Source organism: Gadus morhua, chromosome 5, assembly GCF_902167405.1.
Source record: "Gadus morhua chromosome 5, gadMor3.0, whole genome shotgun sequence".
In the NCBI taxonomy this organism is placed as follows: domain Eukaryota; kingdom Metazoa; phylum Chordata; class Actinopteri; order Gadiformes; family Gadidae; genus Gadus; species Gadus morhua.
The window spans coordinates 9,895,531-9,918,389 of record NC_044052.1 but is presented as its reverse complement, the minus strand read 5'-3'; the positions used below and the strand labels follow the sequence as shown (position 1 = coordinate 9,918,389).

Below are 22,859 nucleotides of genomic sequence, written 5' to 3'. Positions count from 1 at the left end.
GTTCTGAGTAACGGCAGACACGCGGCCGTGTGGCGGATGTGGCCTATTCCACTTCTTGTGTCATGTGACCCCGTCTGTGGTCGCAGATGAGGAAGTGTGTGCGTCGTGTTTGTCTAGAGAGCAGGACGGGGGGGGGGGGGGTGGCAAAGACGTGGTCCGTGTAGGAAGGAAAGGTTTCCTCAGTTGGAGGTTCATGCGGTGGCTTTTCTGTGTGTGGGAGGGGGTGGGGGAAGTGGGATGTTTTGAAGACTAGCATTTCCTCTTTCCTCTAAAATACCTAGTAATTCATTACACAAAAATAATGACCTTTCTAAGGCGAAGGGGGGGCCGGGTTCTGCGTGCGATGGCGCCCAGAATGTAAGCGCTGTGAGCCAGAGTGTCGGGAGGGGTTTAGAGGTGGACTGTGGGTGTCACATTCCCCCCCTGATGAGCCTGTTGTTGATCTCATGAACTCCCCCCGTCTCCACTCCGCCCCCCCCGTGCCTGCCTGGACGGTTCATTCGCGCAAAGTCACACACACTTTGATGTACCGCTGATGCGACATTTTGCAAAGGAGACGGAGACGGAGGCCGTTGGCTTTGACGCCGACGGTGACGAGGAAATCGGCCGGCGTCCTATTGACACGGTGTCATTGACCATAACACACACGCCACGGAGCCCAACCCCTGCCATGAGAGGAGTGTGGAGTCGGCTGCACGCTAGTGCAAGGTTGCGTCATCCGCGGCCGCCGAGTCTGCCTGACAGAAGCCAATGCAAATACTCAAACAAAACAACCGGGCCTGGGAAACCAAGACTCATCACCCAGAGCATTATCCCACACCGTCTGACCAGAGGGGGTCGGTGCCTGCCAGAGTTTTGGTTTTAAGTGATGATAAATGATGAGAACTGAGGGTGAAGAAACAATCAAAAACCACAATGCAATATACCGCACTGTAGGCTAGAAATAGTTTGTCTTTGGGCAACCGACACGATATGTAAACTGGCTTTCCTTGGCTCTTGGCGAGGCTTAAGCAAACACGCCATCCACACAGCACCGGCCATAATGAGGAAGATTTGAATGAGCTCTTCCTCTGACATTGTCATGGCGCCGGCAGGATTCACGCACGCACGCACGCACACGCACATGCTCACGCACGCACGCAAACACACACGCCATTGCTGGCGCCGCCAAATTGTGCACATAGTGTCCTCTGTGAGGAAGGGCTGGCATGGGCCTTGGCTGGATAATATGGGTCAGCCAGAACCACTGACCACAGACTAGGGCCCCAGCTGGGGGCCCAGCATACAGGGACAAAACGCTCGAGGGTGGGGGGGAAGGGGGGCAAAGAGACACTGGGGCTGCGGCGCGGAGCGAGGTGTGGGCGACGCCCAGGAAGCGACATTTGGAGCAGGTTGTCGTGGTTGCTGTTGTGGTCGGTTGCGATGCCTACCGGGACTGCTGCTCTGACGGCTACTAAAATAAGTCCTGTGTGAATCACGAGGGTGTGTTTTTAGCAACCCCACTATGCTCGCCGTTCAGGGCGGGGTTCGGCTCAGCGTCCGGGACGGGGTTTTCTTCGATAAGGGGCCAGGTGACGTTGTTTATAAAGAAGCACTAGCTCGCGTCTTCCATGAAGCCTTTCTTCCCTTATTTACAATACTGCAGTCCATTATGGCTTAACGTTTCCCAGACCCCGTATTTGTTGAATATACGCCTGGTGTGAAAAAGAATGGAATGGCATTTTAATACACCGCCTTAAGGAGCACATATTTTTATTAACTCGCCACAGTTACGTTTGTCTGGAGACCTATTTTAGGTTTGGCAACTTATGAACAAGGCCTCGAGTTTCAAACAAAACCATTTACTCCCTGAAATCATTTCATCTCGGCCATGCGCAGTGGAACAGATCCATCGAGGATTCCTCGTGTGTGTGTGTGTGTGTGTGTGTGTGTGTGTGTGTGTGTGTGTGTGTGTGTGTGTGTGTGTGTGTGTGTGTGTGTGTGTGTGTGTGTGTGTGTGTGTGTGTGTGTGTGTGTGCGTGTTTAATTAGGGACGAGGCATATGCGTGTAGCCACCGCAGAACGGCTGACAAAGACGAGGTAATTTTCGAAAATGAGCCGCGTTTGGTGTGCGAAAACACATACCCTGCAGAACAGAGGGGATGAAAAAACCCCAACCCTGGGCATGATGAAAAATGTAACAACATATTGGACATCTGCTACAGATTGAAGTCTAAAATATGCTGCGCTGCGGGGCAGATGTTTGCTCTGGGCCGGGTGTTTTCTTTTTTTTCTCGTTCTGCCACCTTGCCAGTTGCCGTAAATCAGGTGGCAAGTTTTTTTTCATTTTTTTTTTACACCATAGTGTTTGTTTTGTGCGTAATAGCTCCGTTCTGTCCTAGCGGGGGTTTTACAGAAGCACTTAATAGTCTGTATCACGTTTCTATCTGGTCGCAGGCACATCTGCATTTAAATGAATGGGTTTTCCCCTCCATATAGTAATCAAGAAGGGGATGAATGAGTTCAGTCGGTACCTTCTGTACCGCACGTTGTTGATCTTAAAGGCAGAAGAATATACAAAGAAATCTCCAGTTTTGATAGGAAGCGGGCAAGGATTGCCTAGCTCTGTCTGGACTGATCTGGGTCCAGTTATACTAAAGGGCCTGCTAATGTCTGCACTTTTGCAAGAAGAGCAGACTTTATCGACTGATCCTGTAACACACACACACACACAACACACAACACACAACACACACACACACACACCATGCCTGCTCTCTCAATCGGACACACAAACACTTCTGTGTTGGAGGAAATGGGGCAATTAAAGACAGCTTGCTTTGGCGCTGCATGGGGTTAATACACTGCTCCATAATTAAAAATAAATTACACTTTTTCCTGTATAAATATTCAAATTTCTCTCCAGTATGTTAGGCTGCCTTGTTATGGTGCGTAATCTTTTTTTTCAAGTTTCTTTTCACTTTTGCCTAACATCTGGCGCATCATTTCCTGAACCGTCGCCGAAGTAAATTGCATTTTGTGTGCATGTGAGGGATTCGGAGTTTCTCGTGTGTTAAAGTGGATGGGATTGTCATGCACGGATGAACTTTATAGACTCTGTCTGAAATGCTATTTTAAGAGAAGAGGAAAAAAAGTTACTGTTTCTGATCCCTTAGACTCACACGCAGACACACACACACATACGCACACAGAGATATGCTCAGAATTGACAACTTTTACAGAACAAAAAATATCTTTGGTTGCCCATTAGAGCCACGCGATGTTTTGAATTCCTGTTCTCCGTGTTTCCTTCCTCATTCTCCACGGACCACTGTTCTGCCGTTTAAAGGACAAATGGGACAAAACTGATGATTTCGAACACCTTGACATAAAAAAGAGTGTAATGGGGAGGGGGGGGGGGGGGGGGGGGTGACTTCTGGTCAGAGGGGGCCGTCAGGGTGGGGCTGAAGGTTCCTGACTCCCCAGTAAACCCATTTGTCCTGCCACTGACCTCCAGTCAGAAAGGCAGGCCGACAAGGTGGTCCTCTTGTGAAGCACTGCATGGTAGCATAGCATAGCAATGAGAGCGCAGAACAACCAGTCCCCCATCTCACCCAATCGGATGAGAATATCGAACGCTATAGCTCACTGTGTTTAGGTTCTAAATACAATGCAAGCGTTGACATTTAGTATGCTTTACATTTACACAGTTTTGTGCATCATGTGTGTGTGTGACCCCCCCTTCAAGCAATCTCTAAACTGTTTCCCCCCCTTCTCTAACTCTCTCTCTCATGTCTCACGCAGGAGAGTACATTAAGACCTGGAGGCCGAGGTATTTTCTCCTCAAGAGCGACGGTACATTCATCGGCTACAAAGAGCGACCGCAGGATGTGGACCAGCTGGAGACCCCCTTAAATAACTTCTCTGTCGCACGTGAGTGTCTGTTCCTGTACAATTTGCACACTTTTCTGCCCCCCCCCCCCCCCCTTGCTTACTGCTGGCAACTGTGTTTTGTCTCCCGAGTTGATGTGTTTACATACTTGGTGAGAGTCTCTATGTAACTTCATATCCACATGTTGTGCATTAGACAACGCAGTGGCTGCGTCCGAGTCCACAGAGTACACAATGCAACAGGGATAAAAGAAAAGATTAGGGGAAATGGGACAAAAGTGAAGTGATGAGACTGAACCAGTTCAATATTAACCCCCCGGGGTGTGAGGGTCCCGCTCGCAGGGAGAAGGGTTCTGTGTGGTATAACACGCTAAACAGTTTGCCATCACTGCACTGCCGTTCTTATAAAGTCATAACTCTCCCTCTCTTTCCCTCTCTTTCTCTCTCTTTCTCCCTTCTTCAATCTTGGTATCTCACCCTAACGCGCTGTTTATTATGAATAGAAAAATAAGACAACAAGAGGGAGGAAAAAAAAGTGGAAGAATGACTGTGGAGGCGAGCCCGCCGCAGCGCCCCATCACAGATAGGCGCGGGGACAAGCTGTGCCAGTGACTGAACACGGCAATTAGACAACATACTGTTTGTTTAACCGAATGCCTCCTCCCTGACACTCTTGAGTTATTGTGGCTATTAGCCGGCTGATTTCAATTATTTATCTCGGCTCCGTTCTTCTGAAGCCCGCTCTCGCCTCTGCCCCTCCCCTCCCCTCCCCCTCCCTCCGTCGACGGTTGCTCCTGTTTTGACTTCCAGCGCCGCGACCTCGCCGCGAGAATACAAACCGTTTGCGTGGCTGCTGATAGGGGGTAGGGGGGGGGGGGGGGGGGGGGAAGTGGAGCACGGGGGTGAGGGGGGAAGGGGGTGGCGGCGTGCTACAGCTGGATCCCACAGACGCCGTGACAGAGCGCCATGTTGGAGCACAGTGGTGGGTCCGCGCGCCTATGCTCCATCCATCAGGCGGAGGCCATTTTGTGTCGCCGTTCTGACAATTGTGCTGACAGGTTTTCTGTCGCCGAGGCAGATGTTGACGCGCCGGGCGGAGAAAGGGGGCTCAGCCGCGACGCGGCGGTGTGACTGATCGTTGGGTCCTGTAATCGTCTTCTTGTCTGGTTTTTTCGTCGCCCAAAACGGTTGGACATTTTTCGCGGGCGGGGGGATGTCTTCGTTCGCTGCATCATCGTAATGCCATTTGCTTGGACAGATTATGATTGGCGTGGAAATCGCGGGTCTTCTTTGTTAATAGTTTACAAAGGAAATGAGCAAAGTTTTTGGAGAAACATTTTGAATGTATTCAGACACCCACAGTTGGGGCTAATGTTTGGCTATATAAATATCATGATCCCAATATATTAGAATTAGGGTCATTAAAGTTAATAAAATATTTAATATTTTTGTCTTGACATTTAAATACAACGATATACAGTATATTGCAGCTTTTCCTTGATCTATCCAATGTCATCATAACATAAGTACCACGGTGTCATTCACACATGTCTTCATGGTGAGGCGTACAACGTACATGTACGGATCTCTTTGTTCCTTCTTCCCAGGCTCCCATTTCCCGTCTAGCAATCAAATGATCACTTCTCCTCCCTTTATTTTCCAGTGCACTGAGCACAAGGCCCTGGACGCTTCAGTACAGCCGGCTTTAGGGCCTAGCCGCGGCCCCCTCTCTAGCGCTGTGCTGCGGTATAAAGTCATTTCTTCGCCGTAGAGCAGCTCATTGGCCTCGCTACAGTGGTCAGACGCAGGCGGCATCCGCGGGGGGGGGGGCTAAGGTATCTCCTGGTTCACCCCGGGCTTCGGTGCGCTCACCGTTGTTCATTTGCCAGTTGACCAGTCGTCATGGTAGCATGGTAGCGTTAACTTAGCCGCGACAACCCTTCTCTTGAGTCGGACACCAGGGAAACTGCTCGTATATCCTGTCCGGCCATTTTGTTTACCGTAGCGTTTAGGAACCATCGTTTTTATTGGGTCGCAGGAAAAGGCAATATACAGGGGTCATAGACTTCAGCAAGTACTGCTATGCTAGTAGAGAGAGTGGAGCAATGCCAATATCAGGCTGTCATCCCGTACATAAAAACTGCCCCCTGCAACAGCAAACTGGAAAAAATGAAAATCAAGGCTGTTTTTGTTTTTGTCCTTCCATTTCGAACTAATGAGAACAAATGTGAATCATTGCTCACCGCCAGTTACACTTTCTTCGTTCCATCTGTATTCCCTGTGAGTCAGACGGATTGGTATGTGTCCCTCAACGCAACATCTGCAGGAGTGTGATGGCGTGAGTTGGGAGTGAGGGTGAATTATTGGAGAACTGTCTCTTCTCTTCTTTGAATCTCTTCTTTGATAAGGGGTGCTAGTAGCAACACTTTCTCAAATCCACCCTTTAAACTCTGCCCGCGGGCGAAGGGGTTAAGTTTCACTCTCTAACCTCGGCATCCGAAGACGCAAAGAGTTTCCTGAACATGTTTTTAATCTTCACGTCACCAATAGAGCAGAATAGAGCAAGGACTGACAAAAAACCAAAATGCTACTGCACACATGTCATACGGCATTTGTGTGTGTGTATGTATATATATTTGTGTATGTATGTATATATTGCTATAATAGGCATTGCAAATATAAAGAGCATTGACTATTGTACTCAAAGCACCCTTTGAAAAACATCATGCCACTCTATTCCTTGAAGAAATCGGGTTGGAGAAAAGGGAAAGCCAGAGACTCGGGGATCATTGCTTTGTTCATCCTTTTTAAAGTACACCTGTTCCATCCCAGAGTGGCTGGCCCCGGTTCCGGCTCTGTCTGTTAGGGCCGGCGATCAAGATAAATGGTTGTAACGGTGGCTCTGTCTCTTCCCCCTTCTTCAACCATCCACCACGCCGCCGCCCCCCCCCCCCCCCCCCCCCCCCCCCCCCTGTCCGCCGCCTCGCCCTCCTTCCTCCAAACGGTGGTCAGAGTGCCAGCTGATGAAGACAGAGAGACCCAAGCCCAACACATTCATCATCCGCTGCCTGCAGTGGACCACTGTCATCGAGCGCACCTTCCACGTGGAGACCCCCGAGGAGCGGTAAGCCAGCCCGCCCACCCCTCTCCCTCTCCCTGTCCCCGCTCCTCCTCCTCCTCCTCCTCCCTGTGGTTGGAACAACCAGCGGAGAGAGCGAGAGAGGCACACACACGCAGACGCACGCACGGGTACGTCAGACTCAGCACTCATTGGCTTCAAGTAGACCTTCATCCAAACAACGTGTGTGTGTGTGTGTGTGTGTGTGTGTGTGTGTGTGTGTGTGTGTGTGTGTGTGTGTGTGTGTGTGTGTGTGTGTGTGTGTGTGTGTGTGTGTGTGTGTGTGTGTGTGTGTGTGTGTGTGTGTGTGTGTGTGCGCGCGCGTGCGCACGCCGACCCAGGAGGTCAGTGAGAGATTGGCTGAAGTCACACTTGAAATTGTTTCCTGACGATAAGGAGCCAATTACAGGGTCGGAATGCATCATGAATGCATCATGGGGGCCTGATGCTATCGCCGCACTGCTTGTTCCGCCCGCAGGGAGGAGTGGACCAAAGCCATCCAGACGGTGGCCGTGGGGCTGCAGAAACAAGAGGAGGAGATGATGGACTCCTCCCCCGACCCCATGGACATGGAGGCCTACCTGACCAAACCCAGACAGAAAGTGGTACTGCACCTTATCCCCCCTTTACCATGTCCGTCTGGTGGGGTGCTCTTCCCCCCGTGACGCCCCTCCTCCTGCCGCGTCGGTTCGCTCTACGAGTTCCACAGTTCCCTCTTGGATCCGTTGGCCGTCCGTTCTTCTCTTTATCGAGCGAGGGGGGGGCGTTTTTGTCGTCTCTCTATACTTTGCTAAACCCTAAAACTCTCACTTGTTTGCCTCTAGCCTAGACCCCGCTGCCCTTTGACCTTTTCTTTCCGCCCCCCCCCCATCCCACCCTCCCAGCCCCACTCAGCCCCTACCCACCTCCCTCTCAGCCTCCCCAACCCCCACCCCCCATACCCAGCTGTTCCACACAACATCAGCCGCGAGCAGCTTAGCACGGGATAGCATTCCCGTCGGCATGTCTCACCGCCGCATGCTCCCCCTCCCCCCTCCCCCCTCCCCCCTCGGGCATGACACGGAGGTCCGAGGCCGCGGGATTGGGTGTCCCTCACGCAAACGTTTTCGTCACGGCGGGGATCAAAGGTTAACAAAGACCTGGCTTCCTCCCTCGTATAAATACATGCCTGAGGCCTTGCAGTTTTGGAACACGTGGGGATTGAGCTGTTGCTGAAATAGCACCTGCCGTATTCTCCTGGGGTGGTTGTTGTCCCTTTGGGGGATAGGTGGTATATCTTGGCTCGAGCTTGAGTCTTCCGTTGGTAACCGGACACTGTGTGTGTGTGTGTGTGTGTGTGTGTGTGTGTGTGTGTGTGTGTGTGTGTGTGTGTGTGTGTGTGTGTGTGTGTGTGTGTGTTTCTCCTCGGCAGACGATGCACGACTTTGAATACCTCAAACTCCTGGGAAAAGGTACCTTCGGCAAAGTCATCCTGGTGAAGGAGAAGGCCACGGGACGCTACTACGCCATGAAGATCCTGAAGAAGGAGGTGATCGTGGCCAAGGTGGGTTTCCGGGGCCCCGGGGCCTGTTGATACGAAAGGCTTTTCTCCGTCATTGTGGGGAAACCCGCTCAAAAATGCTCTTTTTTTTCTTCTCCCCGTGTTTTTCATCCAGGATGAAGTTGCTCACACACTAACGGAGAACCGAGTGCTCCAGAATTCCAAGCATCCGTTCTTGACGGTGAGGACCCCCCCGACCCCCCCCCCCCCCCCCAGCCCCTCTTCCATATAAACCTAAAGCAAACCCTCCCTCACCATCACAATCGTCCATCGCAGCACCTCCACTCACCCGCCCCTCAGACCCATTGAGTCAGGACAGGAGGCGAGGCGGGGGGGGGGGGGGGGGGGTTAACCAAAACGTTCTGAAGAGCCCTGTGCTAAAAGGAGTCTAGTAGGTCGCAGGGCCTCCTCTACATGACAGAGGTGCTCCCATTCACTAGCCCCCTCCTCCATCAGTCTGAGGTTGGAGCGCTGGATGTGTTGTTGGGCTACCGAGTGGAACGCAGAGTCCACAAAATAACATCATGTGATGCTCGACCGGGATACAACCGAACACTGTGCCACAGTTTGGCCGCACATCCTGTGCCTGTGATCAACAGGCGTTGAGGAGAGTGTCTCTTAAGGACACCGTGGGCCAAACTGCTCTGGAAGGAGTTATAATAAAAATATATATATTTGAACTGGATCACTCACCACTGTGACGTTCAGATGTTGAAATCCCATTGAGGATGAAAAGAAATGTAAATCAATAGTGCATTCATATTCACTGTAGTTAATATATTATTCATGTTTATATACATATATGGTGTGCATTGAAAATGTCACAGTGCAGCGGTGAGTCTCTTCAGTGTCTCCTCTCTCCTCTCCCTGCAGGGCCTGAAGTACTCGTTCCAGACCCATGACCGGCTGTGCTTTGTGATGGAGTATGCCAACGGCGGCGAGGTAAACCATTCTGATCGCCCCGATCAATACGTACCCTAGGCCGCGCCCGGCCTCCCGATCGATCGTGCGGGCTGGAGCGGACGCTTTCTCAACCGCGCCTCTCCCCCTGTCCTTTTCCCTTCCTTCCTCTCCCATCCATCCCCCCCTGCCTCCCCCTGCCTCCCCCTCCAGCTGTTCTTCCACCTATCCAGGGACCGCGTGTTCTCAGAGGAGCGGGCACGGTTCTACGGCGCCGAGATAGTGTCCGCCCTGGACTACCTGCACGCCGAGAGGAACGTGGTCTATCGGGACCTGAAGGTTTGTGTGCGTGTGTGTGTGTGTGTGCGTGTGCGCGTGCGCGTGCACGTGCGTGCCTCGTCGCCAACTCTCCCCTCGCCTTCATCGTCTCTTCCCTGCCTCTTACAGCGGTGTGCAGTCACCCGGACCATTCCTCTAGTCCTCTCTATCGCTCGCTATTTTGCTGTTTTTTTTTTTCCGCTGTGTCTACGTCTTTGTCCTTTGCGCCCTCACCGTTGCTCTCCCTCTCTCCTCGTCTATAAACTCAGTCTCTTGTTCGATCGGTCTGTGCGTTGCTCCCTCGGCGCTCTGCGTTCTCCTCCTCCCGCCGAGTCTCCCTTCATCTCTCTGACGGCAGGATATAAATAGGGCTTGCCTCCGTCCAGAGCAGTAGCAATGGCAGCAGCCAGAGGCTTATTGATCAGACAACCCTCTTTCCTCCAGAGCCCAGACCTCCCTGCAGCTGCAGCCACAGCCACTGTCCGACAGCCGACTGCAGATAAACAAATGACAGCCACCAGCTCCTACAGGCACACAGACACACAGACACACACACACACACACACACACACACACACACACACACACACACACACACACACACAGCCTGTCCGGCTGCTTACCCAAGCACACACGGATGGATAATAAGAGCATGCGAGTCTTCCTCGGTGCCCTCGTGCCGTACGGGTTTCCAGTGCTGTGTCAGTGTCACTCGGCGCCCGCGACCATGTCAGTGGTGAGGGTTGTTGACGAGAGGCGACGGGAGCGGAGACGTCCCTCGGATGACCTCATAGACCTCGGATGGGTGATGACGAGGCAGGGGGGGGGGGGGGGGGGGAGGGATGGGGAAGACTAGGGGGGAGAGTGTTGTTCAATTCGCTGGCGGTCTGTAGCCTTCACCCAGGTTTTCAATCGGCTGATGAAACCATAGCAGCCAGGTCAGCACAGACACCCACACCGCCACCGCCTCCCCTCCCCATCCCTCTCCTTCACTACCCCCCCCCCCCCCCCCCCTCCCTTCCCCCCTCCCCCCAGTGGGTTTACGAGGCAGCCTCGCGGGCCGCCGGGGGTTCTTCTGAAAGTGCCAGGGTAGCAGGATTCAGAGGATGTGCTGACTCTGGCCCCACTGCCGCCGCTAGCCCTGGGTGAGCTACAGCTGCCAGGTGACTTTTACACCGAGGGAGGGAGGGGGAGGGGGGGGAGAGAGAGAGAGAGAGGGGGGAGCAGGGAGGGAGGGAGGGAGGGGGGGGGAGGGAGTGAGAGGTGGAACGAGGGCACGATGACATTAAGAAAGCCCCGGCCAATGCCAAGTTATGACGTTGTCATGTTCAACGCATTACCTTAAGACGGCCAACTTTCTATCAACGTACATTAGGTTTTGCTCACAGCGGGGCATGCTAATTCTCCCTCCCGATGTCTGGACTGTCTCCTGCAGGCTGAAGGTTGCTCTAATTTAGTAAATCTTTTACCAAATAAGAGTGTTGAGGAGCACCTGGCGTGGCTCTTTGTGAGGCTGCATGCTAATGCTAATTGGTATTGCATTGCATTATCAGCTACTGAAGGATGGCCGCCATGTCAGGCAGGAGTCGAGGGAAGCTGGTCCCTTTCAGTGGTTTCAACCTCGCTGTTTACCTGGCTACAGATCGCCAGACGGATCATTAATATCTAATAGTCCTGTCCATCTCGTCACGCAAAACCTATGTGGCATCAAACCAATGGTGTGCAGGTTTCGTGGATAGCTTTACAGATCTGGGCAGCTGAAACCACTCATGGCGGCCAGCCTCCACTTCCTGCTCTCTCTCTTCCTCTCTGTGGTCAAGAGCAATCAAATTAATAATTAAATGTCTCGCGTAACTGAACACCTGCTCTTAACTTTTACTCGTCCTGCTCTACCGTCCTTAATGTACCGTTTCCTGCTTGATGGGATCAGTCCTTTATCATTCCTCTCTATGTTTTAAACATCGCATTACGCACAACACTTGTGCGTAAACCCCACCCTAAAAAAATATTTTTTTAGGGTGGGGTTCTGTAGGCACTAGGCAACTTTTGACTCTCTGACCCAGCAGTCCTACTATGTTATAGCAGAACTTAAGGGAGGAGACGGCTGGACGAGTCTGGGCTGGAAACCCCAAACGGCCTTGTTTCCTCTTTCACTACAAAGATATTCTACTGAGGTGGATGAATCTTTCAATAAATGTATTCCTACTACGGCCAGTCTAGATGGTGTTCATCTGAAATGTTCACAGACATTTCTTTGCAGTTCACTACTGCTGGTAAACTCTGTGTTTGCGGCGGATAGCAAATGATGCCCCTACAGATCAACACCTCCAGCAACCTCATTGGTCGAAACAAATAAGAAATAATCTTTTTTTGTTAACGCCCTGTTCACCCATATTTGACCTCGCCATATTTGTGAGATTAGGCTACCTGCTTCAATCTCCCCTTTCAGGATAAAGTCTGCATATGTCTTCTCATGCGCTTGCCATCATCGGCATGGACTCTGCTGTCATCCTCCTCCAAAAGCACATTAAAAACAAGCTGGGTGTCGTATTGAATCCTCAAACATCTGTGTTAAAGCTGCAGCCAGAGAAAACTTAAGCTAACAAACACCCCTCACCCCCTCCTCCTCCCATGTGCACCTCACGCCCTGCGTATGTGCGTTACCACGGCAACCCGTTTCTATTTTCACTTTTTTCTGTTTTCACTCTTTTCTGTTAATCCGTTTTCCAATTAGTACATTTCTCCTGCTTGTTACGTTTAAAAAAAAGGATGGTTGCTTCCTGTGTCCTCAGCTGGAAAATCTCATGCTGGACAAAGACGGACACATCAAGATCACGGACTTCGGTCTGTGTAAGGAAGGCATCATCGATGGCGCCACCATGAAGACCTTCTGCGGGACACCCGAGTACCTGGCCCCCGAGGTATCAGAACCACTCAGAACCACTCCGACACGTCAGACCTCATTCAGCTTTCAGTTCAATACAGGCCATTTGAATAGCAATGTCCTTTTGGGGACATTCACCGATAGTTTTATACACAGTGAGTGAATACGTTTCGTAGCAGGGGTGGCCCCAATGGGAATTGAACTCTTAACTCTGTGTTGGTGCCTTTGTCGTCATTAATGGAGGCACCATTCTGAATCATTTAATTTCGTGGCATTTGCTTGACCGCATTACTTTCAATGCAAAGGAAAAGAAACACGGTCACGGCAGCCGTTGCAGTATCCTCGGCCAATTGTTGCCGGGCAGAACGGTAACTAAACCAATATTTAGCAGCACTATCCTACAAAAAGTCAAAAGATGGCGTTTGATTAGACAATAGGGGAGTCCGGGGCAGCTGTTCCAAAAGGCCTGTCCAATCTGTGCCTGAGGTCTGTGAGCAAACAGCCCGTTGTGGCCTCCATAGGGGGGGGGGGGGGGGGGGGGGGCACTCGCCATCGCGTGCAGGTATGACCGGTGTCAGAAGTGTGGGGGGGGGGGGGGGTGTAGGGTCTTATGTCATCTGATACGGCATTGTGAGCACAGGCGGTGTGTGTGTGTGTGTGTGTGTGTGTGTGTGTGTGTGTGTGTGTGTGTGTGTGTGTGTGTGTGTGTGTGCACAGACAGAGGCCGCCCTGTTGCCGCAGGAGTGCTTCAGGAAGGAGACGAGGTGGCCGTGTTGACACAGTTGCCCGATAGTTGTTTTTAGCCTCCATCCAGAATTTCCTGGGTGTGCGTGCCTGTATGCGTGTATGCGTGTGTGTGTGTGGGGCGGGCGGGCGGGGGGGAGGGGGAGGGGATGGGTTCGGACATGGTGGCCGCAGTGCCTCGGTCCTGAGGGAAACGTGAGCTGTAGCCATCGGTGTTGGGGGGGGGGGGGGGGGTCTACAGCTGGGGGGGCACCTTGTCTACAGCTGTTGCATGACACCAGGGAGTCCAGAGACGCACAGTCCCCCCCCTCCCCCCCCACTCAGGCCGGGCGTGACCTCCCCAGGGCTGGTCTTCATCGTGGGCATAGCTGCTCCTAGCCCTCCTCCTCCTCGCTCCACCTCCCCATCTCCCTTTTCCTCCATTATTGTTTTGAGACGGACCTCAATGGCCGGCCTTGTTTCCCCCCCCCCCCCCCTTCCCCCGCTCCACCTGAACGCGGCGTATCGATGGCGTGGCCGTATCGTTGTGTGTAAACAGCGAGTTTGGGTTCCTCTGACTCGGACCCCGCGCAGGAGACCTCCAGCGGTTGGGTCTTTTAAGCTACGTGCCGGGCCGGGCCTTGGCTCCGCCTCTCGCTGGATTCGAAATGTTTTGATCTGTATAAAAAAAACGTGCCCAAGCATTTCCTAATCCATTGAATCAACGTGAACCTGGCACTCCGCAGTCGTCCTCCTCCTCCCCCCCCCCCCCCCCCCCCCCTCCGAGGGCCGCCTCTGCCCCTCGCCAGCCAGCGCAGAGGCAGGAGGCGCCGGCGGAGCGTTACCGTAGCAACGGGGTCGCTGGCGAGTGTCTCTGGCGGGCGCGAGCCAGGCAGTGTTACAGGTTGTTCCGCAGTAAACAATGACCTTGTTGTTTGTGCCGCACAGGAATGCTATAATGTCTGGGAATATTCCACCCAGGGTAAGGGAGGGAGGGAGAGGGAGGGAGAGAGAAAGAGGGAGAGAGCGCCAGAGAGGGTGAAAGAAAGAGGGAGAGAGAGAGAGAGAGAGAGAGAGAGAGAGAGAGAGAGAGAGAGAGAGAGACCCAACGGCCACCGAGCGGCCAACAGCCCTGAACTGGCTAGCCTTTCCCCCAAAGCAGAGGCGATGGGATTGGGGGGGGGTACTAGAAACCCACTTTGTCACGTTTATTAAGTGGTCTAAACAAGACAAACGGTTGGTACCGGGGAAATTTGCTGTTAGGGAATATCTGGAAAATCAAGGAACCTAAACTGGTCTAAATCCCACCTCTGAAACCACTTGCGTCCACTCGCATACTTTAGATTAATGACCGGCCGCATGAAACTTTGGAGTCCAGCACTGAGCAGGAAACAGTGTTTGTGTCCCTCCCTCCCTCCCTCCCTCCCTCCCTCCTCCTCTCTCCTCGGAGGCCCTGGAACAAGGGGGGGATTGCGGGGTGTGTAGTGCAGGGCCGGGGCTTGGGGGCCCGGGCAGGGCGGGCAGGCAGGGGCCCCGGTTACGTGTATGAGGGATGAGCTTGGCTCCTGCGCTCCTGGCAGCCTCCACAGCTGTGGTGCTCTTCTACATATATGGGGCAGCTGCGGGCCCAGCTGTCGCGCGGCGTGCCTCACACGACAGCAGCGCTGGAAATAGAGACGGGCGCCGTAATCCTAGCAGCACGCCGGCTTCACGTTACTCCGCCTGCCCTCCTCCTCCTCCTCCTCCCACTGCTCCTCCTCCTCCTCCCACTGCTTCTCCTCCTCCTCCCACTGCCTCTTCTCCTCCTCCTCCTCCTCCTCCTCCTCCTCCCACTGCTTCTCCTCCTCCTCCTGCTGCTGCTTCTTCTCCTCCTCCTCCCACTGCTTCTTCTCCTCCTCCTCCTCCTCCTCCTCCTCCTCCTCCTCCTCCTCCTCCCACTGCTTCTCCTCCTCCTCCCACTGCTTCTTCTCCTCCTCCTGCTCCTCCTCCTCTTCTTCCTCCCACTGCTTCTCCGCCTCCTCCTCTCCTCCTTCTACCACTCCTCCCTTCTCTCTGTCTCTGGACGCTCACCGCTGTGCCGGGCACGCTGCCCGCTGACACGTGTCCGAGTCTGTGCTACGTGAGGGCAACGTGCGCACTCGTGCCCACGCATGCTGACACACGCACGCGCACACCAGTGCGTATACACTCTCACAGACGTACACAGTCGCACAGATATGCACACACACACACACACACACACACACACACACACACACACACACACACACACACACACACACACACACACACACACACACACACACACACACACACACACACACACACACACACACCAGCACAGTTGTTCCTTTTTTCAGTCCACCTGTGTTCCAGAGCTCCGTTCCTCATCCTTACCTAGTTTTTTTTATTTTCTTCCTTCCCTTTTCTGTTTTCCGGAATGAAAACTCTTGTTTATTTTCTACAGCCGAGTCTATGAATAAAGCACATTGCTTTTTACTGCGTTCTAAGGTCAGAGCGAGCTGATGTCAGGGCTGCCGACGAGGCCCTCCAAAGAACAGACTGTTCCCCTTGTCTTGATTTCACCTTCAACATCCGTCCGCCCAAGCAGCCCCCCCAGAACCCTTCCCGGGGGGGGGGGGGGGGACCGGGTGCCGCCCTCCCTCTTGCAACAGGTCCAGGGCACAGCCCAATAAAAGGCTTCAGGATGGACTCCCTGCCCCTGTCCCTCTATCTGTCTCTCACTCCTCCTCCCCTGCGGTGTGTTTACCTGCGTGAGAGTGTGTATGTGTTGATATGGGAATGTGTGGGGCACACGTGTACACTAGCGGGCACACTGTCGCACTCTGGTGATTAAATATGCAAGGACTTTGGCGGGAGGGGGGGAAACCCAACCCCCACTCCTAATGTGAGATGGTAGTCCGCCTAGGTGTGTGTGTGTGTGTGTGTGTGCGTGGTGCAGGGTGTCACTGTGACGTGTAGGCAGCTGCCAATGTATTTGATTTGAGACGGACTTCTTAGTGCAGCAAACGGTTTTGTGCTCTGTGCACAAAACCACAAGGCTTGAATGCTAGCATAAATTAAAGTCATGGCTAGCCTACTTTTGTCAGCGTTGACAAATGTAGTGGGCAGCACAAACTGCATTGTTCAGGATGGAACCATTCATGGCAACGACTGAGCAGCTTATGACTGATTGGAAGGTGAAGGCGGAAGATGTTTTGGGGATATCATATAGAATGAAGGATGCTTCCTTCAAAACATAAACGATCAAAGGGAGGACGTTCAAATCCATTTTTCGGGCCGCCTTTGTTACACAATTGCACTTGATAAGCATTTTTACCTTGAGCCCAAACGAAAGCTTTGGTGGAGCGAGTATGCTTTGACTGCAAGTAGTGTCACAAAACACAATCCTTTCAAAAAGAACATCACAGCAAAGCGGTCCCCTCAGCCTGACCCCCCCTGGTTCCTCTGCCCCTCTCGGCGCGACCCTCAGGTGCTGGAGGACAACGACTACGGCCGGGCGGTGGACTGGTGGGGCCTGGGCGTGGTCATGTACGAGATGATGTGCGGCCGGCTGCCCTTCTACAACCAGGACCACGAGAAGCTGTTTGAGCTCATCCTCATGGAGGACATCCGCTTCCCCCGCACGCTGGGCCCCGAGAGCCGCTCCCTGCTCTCCGGCCTGCTGAAGAAGGACCCCAAGCAGAGGTGAGGGGCCCCACCGCTTTGGGGAGGTCTGGTCCTCCGGTACAATGCCCCACGCCTCGCCCTGTCCCTCTGGTTATTGTTAAGACACTGAGGGCTCAATTTGAAGGTCTGGTTCCGCTACTCAATTTCACCACTGTTATTCCTTTTTTTCTACATCAATGCGTTTTGGGGGTTCTACGCTCCCCTCGTTAAGGTGATGAATAAGTCCATCAATAACAATACCCCTTTGTGTTGAGTTAAGTTCATTACTACCAGTCCCTAAAGCAGGAGTCAGGAACCTAGGACTCCAGAACTATGCACTATGCATACAAAGTGACGTTGCCATTGGAGAAAGTCACAAAGCTAGGGTGTTTTGCAGGCCAATGTACTGCGGCGGACCCTCATACCGTAATCTACCATCAAAGAAGATAATGACCTGCCCGGAGACGGAATAAGATATCCTTCCTTTCGGCCTAAGTGATCCTTTTTTATTGGCATGTGGCTCAGGAGGTAGAGCGGGCTGGCTGGTAACCGGAAGGTTGCTAGTTCAATCCTCGGCTCATCAATCCTCGGCTCAAGGACTCCTCGAGTGTCGAGGAGTCCTTGAGCGAGACGCCTTACCCTTACTGCTCCCGACGAGATGGCCGTCGCCGTGCATTGTTGTCACCGCCGTCGGTGTGGGAATGCATGAATAGGTGATTGTTAGGCAATATTGTAAAGCGCTTTGAGTGGCCAGTGGTTAGAAAAGTGTTTTTATAAATGCAGTCCATTTACCATTTACATTTACTTCACTTACTAACACTCAAAGGTTTGATAATTATTTAAGCAATTCTGTTAAAAATTCAGCTAAAAATAATTAGCGCTTCTGAGAACACTTTCAAGTGATTACATTTTGTCTGGTTCTGCTCAGTGAAGAGGATCCCAGTCGCCTGCCCTGGGGTATCCTTGACCAGCCCGGTAGAGCAGCCCAGAGCCGTCTCCCCGCTCCTGGCTCTCATGCGCGGGTGCGTTTGTTGTCGTTGTTTTCAGGTTAGGCGGAGGGCATGACGACGCCAAGGAGATCATGCAGCACAAGTTCTTTGCTGGCATCGAGTGGCAAGACGTCTACGAGAAGAAGGTGGGTTTCCGGGGAACGTTGTACAGATTTACTTTGACCGCCCCGCTCTCGCTCACAGTGACCGCTAACACTTTACAATAAGGGTTATTTAACCAATAATTAATATTAATTTTGCAGTATTAGCATTAACCAAAATAAAAAAATAAACGTATGTAATGTCATGTAGTTTGTCCCTAACTAGGTAATCATTTACTAATGGTTGCCTTGTTTACTAATGAATGCCTTGTTTACTAATGGTGGCCTTGTTTACTAATGGCGTTCATGTTAACAAAGGTAATTTTGCATTCATGTATACATTTAATCTTAATTAATAGGGTTAGGGTTAACATTTAGGGCAGGTTAATCCTCCCCCACTAAACCCTAAACTTATGCCATATGTAAATGCTTACCCCTGCATTGACTAAAGGTAATGAACGTACCCTAATGGTCAAGTGTTAACCTAGCTACCTGTAGCACTGTGAACCGGAGACGGGTGAGCAGCGAGCCACAGGCCCACAGCTGTATTGAGTGTCGGCGGCGGGTCCGGTACGTGTGCTAAGGTGCTCGTGTGTCTCGTCTGAATCCAACAGCTGGTGCCGCCCTTTAAGCCCCAGGTGACCTCGGAGACGGACACCCGCTACTTTGACGAGGAGTTCACAGCACAGACCATCACCATCACACCGCCCGGGCAAGGTAGCGTCCGCACACACACACACACACACACACACATACATATACACATACAGACATACTCACATAGACATAAACAAATATACATAGACATACATATATACACATACACATACATATATACACATACACGTACATATATACACATACACATAAATATATACACATACACATACATATATACACATACACATACATATATACACATACATATATACACATACACATATATATATACACACACACATACATATACACACACAAACACACACACACACACACACACACACACACACACACACACACACACACACACACACACACACACACACACACAGTTCTTATAACTGAACATGACAGTTTTAGGAACATTTGACGTGTGTGAAAAAAATGGTGCTTTTGTCAAGAGGGGGCGATGGATTTATAATTCACTGATAATATACCCTTCCTCCGCAGCACTATGGAAATAAGAGTTGAACTTTAAATCAACCCACGCAGGTCTATTTTTATTATTTCTGTGAAAATCTCTTTTCATTTGATTTACTTTTTTAAATATTTGGATTTTTCTCCTTTACTTCTGGCAAGAAACGTACCTGGCATCTTGTGTAGCGTTGTTTATGTTGGGTGAAGATACATTTCAACAGGTGTAGCGTTCCCTTTGAGAATACTGCCGCCCTCTACTGGGGCTTGCGTGCCATAAATAGAGAGCAACACATTGTACAGCAGCCATCACTTGCCTTCTCTTCGCTCACACATAAACATGATACGTGTGTGTGTGTGTGTGTGTGTGTGTGTGTGTGTGTGTGTATGCGCGCGTGTGCGTGTGTGTGTGTGTGTGTGTGTGTGTGTGTGTGTGATGAAGCCTCTCAAACCATTATAAAGAAAGGTTTGGTTTTTGTGTCGTTGTAAATGAACTATTTCTCCCTCCCCCCCCATGCCAGATGACTGTATGGAGTCCTTCGACAGCGAGCGGAGACCCCATTTCCCCCAGTTCTCGTACTCGGCCAGCGGGACAGCCTGATCCACTCTGAATACACTCCTCTGGTCCTCCACCAACTCCCCCCCCCCCCCCCACCCGCAGCCCAGCCCCCAGCCCCCTCCACCCCCCCCCAGCTGACTGCACACTCAAAAGACTGGGGCCTCCCACCCTCTCCTGTCCCTTTCCCTCAGGCGCAGACCTGGGACATTACAATCTCCGTGTCATGCTATGCAGGAAGGTGGGAACATTTTGACAAAACGAAAAGGAAACTGTGGTTTTGTGTGGCCTTTTCGAAGAGTACCCATGGCAACCAGCGTTTACACTACCCTCCCACCCCATGTTCGCTGTCGTTGCCCTTATATCGCTCTGACATCCAAATGAGATAATGATTGGGGAAATGGCATGTATATTATGCACACATTTTGGCCCATGTGGTGGATTTTTAAAGGGTATTTTTGTATAGAATTTGCCTATTTTTTATGGGAAATAGGCATAATGTCAACCATGCCTGAACTTTGATTGTGTTGTCTGTGGGGGGTTGATGATCTGGTTACAAATTCCTGAAGAAAAAAACGGATCAATTACTATTCAAACGAAAAACGTTAATCCAACGTATAAAAAGTTGCCCTTTCTGCATAATGAATCGTAAGAAGTTGACACTCGTATGTTCAGCTCATCTTCTGGAAACAGTATTTATTACTATTATTTTACTACCATATTTGGTCATACTTTAAAGGGCTGACCGGTCTTACTCCCACTATGATATCCCGTAATTACTTTGATGAAACCGCTGATGTAAGGAATGGTAGAAAAGGCATTGAATGCAAAGCATTGAATGAGTAGAACTGGGTGATCTGGAGAGATTGACTGCGATTGAGTTCAATTAGAGATGTTTGCACATTGCGGTCACTGATACACCCCTGGTTACCTGTTAAGACTCACAAAAATATAATTCCTCATTCCTTTCTGTACAAATGCTGTGTGACAAACCCTTCCTGGTTTTGACTTTGAACTGGCCAGTCAGGTGTAGCCATGGCTGACCAATCAGAGCCTCTCTTCTCTCCCCTTGGTTTTTAGAGCCCCTTCTTCCTCCTTTTAAGTACAGTATTGGGTGTTTTCCTCCCAGTGCACTTAACTGCTGCCTCAATGAGGTCACTTTAACACAACACAAAAAAGAGATCTTGAAAAGACGAACCGCCGTGTGGGAGCTTGGGGGGGGGAGGAGTAATCATTGATGTAATACGAAGGGGGACTTTCATTCCCTCCCAGGGTTATTTAAACGAGACCAGCGTCTACTAAAACCAGCTTGACTGTGCCAATGATATGCACTTTGCAGCCCAAAAGATGATTGTATTTGGATTTGTATTTGTATTAAATTAGCGTTTATTTTTTATTGTCAACTGAAAATTGTGAATAGATATAAAAAAGAGTTAAATGTTTCAATCATTATTCCCCCTATACAGACGGTTGAACGTTGGAAACTGCAAAAAAAAACTAAAGGAAAGTTAGGAAAAATGTTTGTAACTTCAATACTTCAAGTTTTCTTCCTGTTTGTTTTATAATATGACTGATAATCATTATTCAAAAGTGCATCATACGTCATTGAATGTAATGGTTTTTATTATATCGTTTTCACTTCTATTGTTTTAAAACCTTTTTGCTCTTTATTTTTTTTATCTGATTGTTACTTTCTCTTGTGCTCTCTTCCCCTGTACTGGCCCCCCCTCTGAGAATAGGGAAATGCGTTTTATACTCTTTTTATTTTTTATCTCAACTTTTGTTTTGTACCTGCCCTACCCCTATTTCTGAGATTGAGGAAACCAGATTTGGTTAAATAATATAAACTTTGTACACTGTTTTGGTCTTTTAAATTGATGAAATAAAAGGTCTTAACAGATGGTGTGATCATTTTCCTATTGTTAGAAATATGTACAGCCCTACCGAACATATGTTGATTTTATGAATCCATACTGACTTATGTTATCAACAATATGTTAAAATGTCCTCAGTCATATCTGTTTGAGTATCAAAAACGGGGCAGTTACTGAACACAATCTATAAATAATGGTTTTGTAACCATTATTTATCCAAATGGATTAATTATCTGTTATTGAATCTGGCAGAGAGGGAGCGATCGATGTCTTCTAACGCCCCCTTACCAACGATGCACCTCATCACCCACCAACCCAGCTCAACATCAGAGGCACATGAGTAAACCCTCTTTACCCCCCTCTCCCCGGTACCTACTGAATGGCTGTGACGGCGATGTCCTAGCCGTGTTCGCTGTCACTGCGGGCCAACTCAGGTCCGTGTCTGCAGCTCTGCAGCTGGCTCCGAGGTGGAGGGGAGTGCGCTCCCCTGGGCCCCGGGCAGATGGTGGCGTCTCTGGAGCAGATGTTGACAGCCAGCGCTCACAGACTGTCTTTGGCCAGCTGCACTCCCACTGGGCCTAGCGGCAAGATCGTGCTTCTGGCCCCAGCGTGACGCTCACCTGACATCCTCTGTCTTCTCACCTGGCTCCCGCTTGGATATGTCCCATAATGCCTTGCTCTGTGGCAAGGAGCTGCCCTCTACTGGGTGTGATGTTCCGGGAGCATGATGTCGTTCTACATTACACGCTGGAAGCATGTGTTCGTTTATGCCAATGGATAGGCCTGTTCAAAGAAACAATCACAGGGTTTTCCTGATTATATTTTACGATGTGTTCCCCTGAAGCGAATACATCTCTTCTCTTCACAACTGTTTTATGATCTATGTACGAGTAAAAAGAGGGAAGAAATAAGGTTCTCTATGAAAAAATCTCACACTGAAACAGCTAACAAAAGCTCACATAGTGCTTGTAGCTTTGAGAAACATGTCTGTTCACGAAAAAAGGTAAACATGTGTCACACTTCATTAAATGTGATTATGTGTAATTTTTCCATCACTGTTAAAGGTCTGTCAAACCATAGCGTGTTCAGGAAAGGAGGGTTATGTATTAAAGTGAGTCTCTCTTTTGTCTACCTCTCTCTGTAGAGGGGGGGGGGGGGGGGGGTGAAACAGGTTAAACCTGAC

General features: G+C 50.7%; 1 protein-coding gene across 1 annotated transcript in view; it reads left to right on the top strand.

Moving 5' to 3' along the window:
* akt1 (v-akt murine thymoma viral oncogene homolog 1) overlaps nt 1-21,703 on the top strand; it is a 35,604-nt gene extending 13,901 nt beyond the window's left edge. The window contains exons 3-14 of the mRNA XM_030356320.1: nt 3,784-3,912; nt 6,883-6,994; nt 7,467-7,593; nt 8,400-8,531; nt 8,644-8,709; nt 9,402-9,470; nt 9,642-9,767; nt 12,539-12,667; nt 16,847-17,061; nt 18,070-18,157; nt 18,727-18,829; nt 19,768-21,703. Coding sequence (XP_030212180.1) covers nt 3,784-3,912; nt 6,883-6,994; nt 7,467-7,593; nt 8,400-8,531; nt 8,644-8,709; nt 9,402-9,470; nt 9,642-9,767; nt 12,539-12,667; nt 16,847-17,061; nt 18,070-18,157; nt 18,727-18,829; nt 19,768-19,847 — 1,376 coding nt within the window. The 3' untranslated portion in view covers nt 19,848-21,703. The remainder of the gene's footprint in view (nt 1-3,783; nt 3,913-6,882; nt 6,995-7,466; nt 7,594-8,399; nt 8,532-8,643; nt 8,710-9,401; nt 9,471-9,641; nt 9,768-12,538; nt 12,668-16,846; nt 17,062-18,069; nt 18,158-18,726; nt 18,830-19,767) is intronic.
* Nucleotides 21,704-22,859: the final 1,156 nt, after the last annotated feature.